Source organism: Juglans regia, chromosome 7, assembly GCF_001411555.2.
Source record: "Juglans regia cultivar Chandler chromosome 7, Walnut 2.0, whole genome shotgun sequence".
Classification (NCBI taxonomy): domain Eukaryota; kingdom Viridiplantae; phylum Streptophyta; class Magnoliopsida; order Fagales; family Juglandaceae; genus Juglans; species Juglans regia.
The window spans coordinates 50,434,167-50,443,294 of NC_049907.1; the positions used below are offsets into that span (position 1 = coordinate 50,434,167).

Consider the following 9,128-nt stretch of genomic DNA (forward strand, 5'->3'; position numbering starts at 1 on the left):
GACCCGCCCAATTTGTTCTACGTATACCTAGGGTTAAAAACATGACGATCTTGGAAAATTCCTATGCCAGGCTTTTATAAAAGCACAATAGGCGACACAGTTCGACACACTTACTTCGGATCTAAGTCAAAGATTTTGGTTTTTCTTTGCTCTTCGAGTCTCTTGTTCTTCGAGGTATATCTATTTATCTTTTCCGTTTTTCTGCGTCTTTTTCTCGTCCCGCGATTTTCTTCAAAGTCAAACGAATTGCCTTCCGCTGTTTAAATTCTTGGGAAAGGAAACGAAAGTTTCGATCTTTCGTTCTGTTTTTAGGCTTGATTTTTGATCTATGAAAAAAATCCGATTCGAGACGACAAGGTCCAAGTCGAGTTGGTAAAATAGTTTTGTTATGCTTGGCTGAGTTAAAGGTTTTGCTTTCTATGTCCACAAAAAATTGAAAATTCAACGCGTCAAATTCTTTCTTGGCAACCAGGTAGGGAATCTAGGGTTTCTTTTGCCTTGGCATGTGATCTGGAATCAGGTTCTGCGGCTTCAAAATTTCACATTGCCTATTATTGCCCTATAACATAAATGCTACCATATAATTAAATATCATGCCGTTTTTATTTGAAGTTATCTTACTCGTTATGGGATTGGAGATTTCTTGTAGCAAGTAAAATTTGGGAACTAGTATATATTAGGCTCACATGGGCCATGCTTGTGATGTTAGGAACCATCATGAGGAGGTACAGTCCGCCATACTATAGTCCTCCTAGGAGGGGATATGGCGGTCGAGGGAGAAGCCCTCCTAGAAGGGGATACGGTGGTGGGTACGGTAGGCACAAGGAACAGAATCATGGAAGCCTTTTAGTCCGCAACATTCCACTGGATTGCAGGTAATTTTTTCTGTTGCTTTTGGGTTTGTGTTCTAATAAACGGTGAACCTGGGTGTGTTTTTGTTTATAACTTTATAGTTGATTTGGTGGCAGAAGATCTCTCATTTGGTGTTGTTGATTTGTCAAGGATCAAGACAAGTCGGTTATGTACTTTATTCCTGTTTGCAGGCCAGAAGAACTTCGAGTTCCATTTGAGAGATTTGGACTTGTTAGGGATGTCTATATTCCAAAGGACTATTATTCGGGGTAATTTTTTAATAGCAGAGCATTGTAGAAGTTTTCTTTTGTAACATTTTTGTCAATTCATTCAATTTTCAGTTATTCTGTATGACAATGTAGTGGTGGAAATTCCTGAGCAAAGTTTTGGGTGTTGAGCTCGGTTTGCTTGGACTTGGAAGTTGGAACAAGCTTGAGCTTACCAAGTCTCCTTGCTTTATCTAGCTAGTTGATTTCGAAAGAGTTTGATGTTATATTCTGCATGACAATTCGACACCCTCTACATTACAATGCTGGTCATTTATAGTTTTAACATGCTGATGAAGCTTTTCTTTGCTTCATTGTCCTATGCTAAATGAGTGATTTGGTAGTTGAATTTTTTAAGTTCTTAATGGGTTATCTAAACTGTCAAACAGCTACATTATCTGTTTATTTACCTGTTGAAAGAAATCATTGATTTGATAAAAACGACTTGTGATGTGGATGGGAATTAGCTGTTTATGTTTCATGTTGATATTCTTTGCGATCATATTCATAAGATTGGTGAGGATGGATTTATATTGCTAGTTGTTTGAGACTCTCCTCTTTACTTGTTTTCCTTGTTAGGCATCTCTAGTTAAGGTTCGTTCACGAGTTATTTTTTCATAAGTGGTTCACAAGTTGCGGATGCAAAAAGTTGTCTAGTGAGTTACATTGTAAACTATTTATGAAGGTTTATTTTTCATCTCCATAGTGAATTAAAATTTGAACTGGTTTGTCAGGGGGTATGTTTTGAAGTTAAAACAAGCCCAAGCCCCACTTTTGATGAAGACCTACTGTTTATCATTGCCTAACTTGTTGGTCCCCCCGAGAATGTTAAGAGTAATCTTCAAATGAAGAATGTTCCTTTATGAAGAGAAATTATATAATTACACACCCAATAGAAGTTTGATGGGGAGGAAGATTTATTCTTGACCAATTGAAGAGTACCTGAAGGGATTTTTGTTTGTGGGAACGTTGATTTCAAGTGCATCCTATAATTACAAGAATGTGGAGAATTTTCAAGTCACTTGCCACTTTTGAAGTTGACTTTCATACTTGTGTATAAAGAAAAGGGAAGCCACTAAGCTTGGATTTTAGCTGCTTATAGTAAGTTCAGCATGCACTTATCTGGAAGTGCTTCGGAGCTGGTATTTAGATGTATAAAGAAAGGTATACCAGATAAGACATTGTGGCGGTATCTTACTATGCTACTTGTGACAAGTCAGTGCCCTCATACAAATCAATGTTTGCGCAGATTTAACGTTACATCAATGAAGCTTTTCTGTGTCTTCTTTCTAGGGAACCTCGAGGGTTTGCATTTGTGCAGTTTGTGGATTCTTATGAAGCCTCAGAGGCTCAATATCATATGAATGGGCAAATTTTTGCTGGGAGAGAGATATCTGTGGTTCTTGCTGCTGAAACAAGGAAGAGGCCAGAGGAGATGCGTCGAAGGACTAGGGTTAGGTAGGTTCTACCGCTTTCTATCTCTATCTCTGCCTACAGGTGTTAGTTTTCACACTATATATATTAATTTAGTGATTCCTCTCATTTATGTTGTCCTCTATGCAGAGGACCTTCGGGCCATGGAGGACGGCGATCATCTTATTATGGTACTCTGTTTATTACAATTGACGTTCTTACTTTACAGTACTTCTATAATCTGTATTAACTTGTACTGCTATATGACAAATTTCTCAAATATCAATTAAAGTACTGCCATGTTATATTTGTGCACCTTCTACAGTTGAGATTTCTCTACTGTTCTAATTTTTTGTTGGATTCATTTTTAAGATTCCCGTTTGTTGGGATAGTTGCATTTAATGCATGTAATCTGTTAACTTTTCTAAGAAAATTGGGGTAGTTTAGATTGCAAGTTAAGATGATTGGCCCCAAATAATCAATTTCATCTTACTTTAAAAAATAGTGTTTCCTTCTCTCTTTTTCATGGTGAGTACCTGCTGTAAACTAGGAACTTTTGTGTTCAGGCGCTTTTTGAACTGTGTAATTGCATTTTAGCACGGTATGTGTGTTTGAGTAGGTCCATTTGTAACCAGTCCTGAACTTCAGGGAGATCGACAGATTTAGGTATCCCCCTCTGAAGCTCAAGTTCATGTTTGGAAGTACGAGGCTTTTAAAACCCATGCCTGAAAAATTCCTGGAAAAGACTTGATGTCTAGGGTTTCAACTAAGCACCTCTTTCCATACTAAGTTACTGTTTTGAAGTTTTAATGGATCAGTAATGAATTGCATCCAATTGGCATGGCCTCTCTTTAAAATCTTGTTCTCATTGAAGGCCAATAAAGCTGAATACTTCATTTGTTTTCAACTTTGAAACTAGTTTGTAGCAATTAAAATGTTTTAAAACTTTTTTATTAATCGAAACCTTTGAAGATGATAGCTGTTTTCTTGTCAATAGCTATGCTCTTATTGATAAGATTAATTTCCTTTCTAGAGATTTGGATGTTATTTATTCAAAGATGCCTGCTAGCTCAGCTGCTATTGTTTGCTGAGAGTAGCATTTTCATGGACCCACAGTTAGGCACCTGGCTTGCAATCCGCTTGTATCTAACTCAGTTGTTACCTATAAATATGGTTGCCAAATGAATTGTTTGGTGAGATTCTAATGATTAGAGGTTGAAGTTACGAAGCTGAAAGTTTTATGATTTTTGTCGATTTATTGTCATATTTTGGTCTGCAGAAAGCTTTGTATTTTTTTTCATTTTCGTATTATGCAACTCCGATTATACTTGTAAAAACAATTATGCAACTCCTATTTAAAATATTCTTCTTTGAACCTGATATCTCTCAGGGCGTGCTCAGTCTCGTTCACTATCCCGTTCACGCTCCCCTCGCCAGCCTTCCGGTTCTAGAAATCGATACCGCTCAAGGTACGCTTGCAAGTTCCCAAACTACCATAATCTTTATACCTGTGGTCAGTTGGGCAGGTTAGCATGTTTGTAAATGATTGTTGAATTAACAGGTCCTACTCACCTGCACCAAGACGAAGGGGTGACTACTCGGCTTCCCCAAGTAGAAGGCAAGCAGACCACCCACGGTCACCAAGAGGTCCTCGAAGAGAGCGAGATGTTGATCAAGGCAGGTCTTATTCTCCAGGTTACGGTAATGCTGTTGATCAAAATGAAAATGGCAATGGGCATCGCGAGTAAGTTTCAGAATCTGTCTAAACTGTTTGAATTATTTACCTGTACCTTGCTCAATGCATAGGTGTACTGTTACCTGTGTTGCTTCATGGTGATGAAGTGATTGCAAACGGACACCATAGCTATCATAATTTCCAAACTGGATTCTAAGTGCCTTTCACTTGTTATGTTGTGGAACTTATATTGCAAAAGAGGAAAAAATGACTTGCGCTATTGAGTGTTTTAAATAGTTATTATATGGATACAGACAGAAATTGTTTCTGGTCACTTGCAAGTCATTTTAGTTGACCTCTCATAGAATGTTGCCTGTGTGGGGGTTGGTTAAATGGGTTTGATGGCTAGCCCATGTTTGTGTGGCTTTTACTGCATCCCTGGCAGTATTTATGTAAAATTTCTGGTAACTAGCACTCGTCAAATAATTGTGTATTTTTTTTTTCCCTGTGTATATGCTTATGTCAAATATGTTGTTATAGGAAATCAGCATATGCGGCCGAGGAATCACGTGGTCACTGGAGGTCCTCGCCTGGTAGAGCCTCAAGATCACCCTCTGGATCCAGGTCTAGGTCTGCGGACTTGTCACCCAGGCGCAGCAGATAAGGGAAAGGGAAAGGCGAGATGAATTTTCATACTGTAACATTGGTTCCAATGGTATGCATATTGGGAACGGTCGTGGATTTAGGTCTGTGTGGAACTGTAGGTCGTGGATTTAGGTCTGTGTGGAACTGTAGGAAGTAAGCAAAAGAATCTGTGTTGCATGTCTCGGACACGACCCATAGAGGTTTGATGGTTTGATTTCATCTATATTGTGCTTCAACTTTGGTAATTCAGTGTTGAGAGATTATATAATTTCCGGTCGTTTGTTTGGCATGCGTGGCTTACAGTTTAATGCAACCCCCCGCCCAACCAAAACACACCAAATTAAAAAATAAAAATAAAAAATGATCTGAATTACTTGTATGTTGAGCACGCACATATATTTCACAAGTGCTTAAACCTGTTTTGGTGACTGCTGTATTGAAGACCGGAGTTGAGATTTTGTTGTGAAATTATCACGTCTGTTGAAGTCGATGAATTTAATCAACTACCATTTTGTAATTACATTGGAATTTGCATAACAAAATTGTGAAGTAATATATTAGGAAAAAATTTACACAACCTCTTACTATTTATACAACTTTCAAACACCACACTTTTTTTAATTTTTATTATTTTTTTCTTTTATCAAAAATTTAATATATGAATAATGAAAATATTAAAAAATTAAAAAATTAAAAAATTTTAAAAAATGTGGTGTGATCCTTCAATGCACGCGTGTAGGTGAATGAAAGATCAATGTGAAATTGTGAACCCAACTTTGGCCTGGTCATTGGCTTTTTAATGCGACAGTTTCACTTGGCACCGTTTTATATTATATTTAACTGAATTTTATAAATCATTTTTTTAAAAAAATTTTAATCCGTAGCTTTTTAGTAGTTGGGTCAAATGTATTCGTTATTAAATGGAGTGCTTCCAAGAAGATCCTTTTTAAAATGACTCTTCATTCCTTGGTTGCCCCCATTTTATTCCATTCGTTTTTCTCTATTTATTTTTCCAAGTCAAACGTGCCGGGCAGTTGATATTTCATAGCATTGATCAATAGGAGGAAAATTCCATAAGTTGGCCAATCTTGCCTTTGTTCATTCTTAAATCCTGACCTCCCCGTTGGTCAGTTTTTCAACTACTCATTGCAAGTCTTCGATAGTATATGTAAGCCATGCAAGAGTCATGCTGAGAGACGCTTCTTGGAATTTTGATGAAATTGAACTTCATCGAGAGAGAATAGAAGAGAAGAGAGACAGAGATGGCAATTGGGACAATGGAGGTGCTGCTGGTGAATGCAAAAGGCTTTGGAGACTCTGATCTCTTCGGTATAATTTTACATATAAACAAGTGCATCTTTTTCCCCTTTTTCTTTTCTCCTTTGCTGCGCCTTGCGGTTTGTCCTCCATATTTATGGTGTTCAAAAGCTTCATATTAAATACCATACTGATTCCCGTTTTAACCAATATAAAGTATCATTCAATTCCATGTGAATCATCATCACGAACATCTACGAAATTTATCGAAGTTTACACTAGTTTGTACGTATTAATCTTAATGAAAGTCTTGGGTAAAATTGAAGGATTGATTCCAATGGATCCTCACTGATCTTGATATGACCTCCGACCCACTATAGTCACGTCAAATCCTGGCAAATTTATCATTGTATGAGATGTATTGCAGGTCGTATGGATCCTTATGTTCTGATTCAATACAAAAGTCAAGAACGCAAGAGCAGCGTGGCCCGAGGTTAGTTCTGTCTCGATTCCAACTTCACACTTATTTCTCGGAAGCACCACACAGTGTGCATTGCTAACGTAATTGATATTGAGCTAATCTTATTCATTATGACTGATCAAGGGAATGCTCAGGTATGTCATTACGGAAATTCTGCACTAACCAATGTTAATAAGCTAATATTGTTTCTTAAACCTTAAATATAGGATATAGTGGAGACAACTCCCTCTGATAAAAAGAAGGCCAATTCAACATTTTAGCTAACAGAACATGAAGATTGGAGGCGCTAAATTTCTTGTTTTTAAGGTTAATTGTTTGGGTCGCAAAATTGATTGCTACTGTCCACTGACATTTTTTTTTTCTATTCCAAGCTTTGACATGCTCCTTTAGATTTGCACAGTATTTTAAGTTAAAAGTTCGAAACTTCAAACTGTTTGATGAATTCACCAAAGGGAAATACCAATATAAATAATACTCGTACAAACCAAGAATCCCCAAGAACCAAGGCAAATGCTTATATGCATAGCAGTATATGTATGCTTCTTCTACAGTTTCAGCCAATTCTAAGAAAAATATACCGGCGGTGCAGGTCAAGGTGCGTCTCCAGTGTGGAATGAGAAATTGACATTCAGGGTAGAGTATCCAGGGGTAGGGGACCAGTACAAACTCATTCTCAAAATCATGGATAATGACACATTCTCTACTGACGACTTCATTGGGCAAGCCACGTAAGATATTATTACAGCATATGTTTATTGTTTACAGTAGTTTAGATTTTCAAGACTTACAGAAATATTTCTTAATTTCTTCAAAAAAATTTAGTTAATTTGTTGTGCTGATTATGTAGTAATAGGTCAAACTGATATGCTAATCTCATCATACACAACCAAAACAACATTTGATGGGCACATACATCTTTGTTCTTTAAGTCTCCTCTCTCATGCTTGATCAATTTTTTCAAGTGCAGCATCTACGTGGAGGATTTATTAGCAGTAGGAGTGGAGAATGGGACTGCTGAATTACATCCTCGCAAGTATAGCGTGGTTCGAGTCGACCAAACTTATTGTGGAGAGATTGAAGTTGGCGTCACTTTCACCAAAAAGGTATCTGTAAATCTCATGGACTCTGAAAGCTGGTTGTAAAGCTTTCAAAATTATATTGAAAAGGAAGGAAATTGATGCTACAGTACTTGACATCTCCAAGTATGGGATTGACAATGTGATGGTGGATTTAGGATGTATTGGGTTTTTGTAAATACTACTAAATAACACTGATGTTAAATGTTTTCCGCGAGCAGGAGGAAACGATTGGCAGAGTGATACATGATCTAACGAAAATGTGACATCTTTAACAGTGCTAGCGTCTTGTTTGATTGACGTGGGTTTCATTTATTTGTTCGATTTTGAAGGTAGAAGAGAAATATAATGAAGAGGAGTTTGGGGGATGGAAGCAGAGCAACCACTACTAGTTCCCTTGCTGCCTTGGTCCACATGGAATTTTCAAGATATCATACAACTGAAGTAGCAATGAAAGTCTTTCTGATCTATTAATATGTATTAACTTCATGCCCCATTCGATCAGTGAGTGGATTTTTTTTGTAAAAAAATAAAATAAAAATGAGGGCTACACCTTCATCTCGTTGTATTGACAAGGTATTACCATTACCAATCAATCATTGAATTTCTTCATTTTAAATAATAAAAACTAATCTAAGCTTGATGGATAAGGTTCTTTCAGCATAACAAGACGAGGATATAGCATATAGTATAATTCGAGAAAAGGTTATCGTCGTTGTTTTTATTTTTTAACAGTTGTTTCTCCACAAAGTTCAAATAAATCAAAAGCGTCCACTACGACCATTCTCACTGCCTCCCACACCTCAGACTAATGGTGACATCTTTTTAGTCCTGTAATTTGAAGAGCTTCTCCTTTATTGTAACAAAAACAGCCACGTACAAGTCAATGTTAATCTGTGATTGTACATCTTGTTTTCAATCTTAAACAACATCAACATGGCTTTGTAGCTTAAATTGCATTTGCAATGGTGGTGTGTTGATATAACATTTATAGATAACATCGATATTAGAATGTTGGCGGTTTAACTACGGTCCTGACTGCACCCTCAGATAGTCAAATTCACGAAAATCACCAAATTTCATCGTTCAAAACATCAAGATAAATTTAAAACGATAAATATCGTCAAAGCCGTCTTAGCTCAGTCGGTAGAGCGCGTGGCTTTTAACCACGTGGTCGTGGGTTCGAATCCCACAGACGGCGGTTTTTGGCATAATTGATTTTTCATTTTTCTACGTTTTTCCAGAGTGTTTTAACTGTTCTAGTTCATGGGCTTCACGTCTCCCAACCCACCGTTGACATAAATGAAAATATACTTTATTTATGACTTAAGAGGGTATTCATGGGATGGCCATGCACTACACAAATATACCGCAAAATACCAACTGTCTAATCACAGCAGCCAAATGGATCCTTCCACCGCACACCCTCATGCTTTTCTCCTTCTCTTTCTTCTTGGGGTGTA

General features: G+C 37.2%; 2 protein-coding genes and 1 non-coding gene across 4 annotated transcripts; all 3 read left to right on the forward strand.

The window, feature by feature from the left end:
• The first annotated feature begins 14 nt into the window (after window positions 1-14).
• On the forward strand, window positions 15-5,140 carry LOC108986346 (serine/arginine-rich SC35-like splicing factor SCL30). 2 transcript variants are annotated; one of them, XR_001995355.2, is made up of 9 exons: window positions 44-174; window positions 710-875; window positions 1,044-1,121; window positions 2,412-2,576; window positions 2,682-2,722; window positions 3,922-4,000; window positions 4,093-4,275; window positions 4,747-4,939; window positions 4,971-5,140. XR_001995355.2 is itself a non-coding variant. In XM_018958924.2 (8 exons), the coding sequence occupies exons 2-8, from the start codon at window positions 718-720 to the stop codon at window positions 4,868-4,870; spliced, it is 828 nt and encodes a 275-aa protein (XP_018814469.1). In that variant the 5' UTR covers window positions 15-174; window positions 710-717; the 3' UTR covers window positions 4,871-5,140. The 2 variants fall into 2 exon arrangements, 1 of the variants encoding a protein (XP_018814469.1); XM_018958924.2 differs by having other exon boundaries at window positions 15-174; window positions 4,747-5,140.
• Window positions 5,141-5,889: 749 nt separating this feature from the next.
• Window positions 5,890-8,242, forward strand: LOC108986347 (16 kDa phloem protein 1-like). The gene is made up of 5 exons (XM_018958926.2): window positions 5,890-6,180; window positions 6,536-6,601; window positions 7,179-7,317; window positions 7,557-7,692; window positions 7,998-8,242. The coding sequence occupies exons 1-5, from the start codon at window positions 6,114-6,116 to the stop codon at window positions 8,055-8,057; spliced, it is 468 nt and encodes a 155-aa protein (XP_018814471.1). The 5' UTR covers window positions 5,890-6,113; the 3' UTR covers window positions 8,058-8,242.
• Window positions 8,243-8,793: 551 nt separating this feature from the next.
• On the forward strand, window positions 8,794-8,866 carry TRNAK-UUU. Its single transcript has one exon. It is a non-coding gene; the product is annotated as a tRNA-Lys (tRNA).
• Window positions 8,867-9,128: the final 262 nt, after the last annotated feature.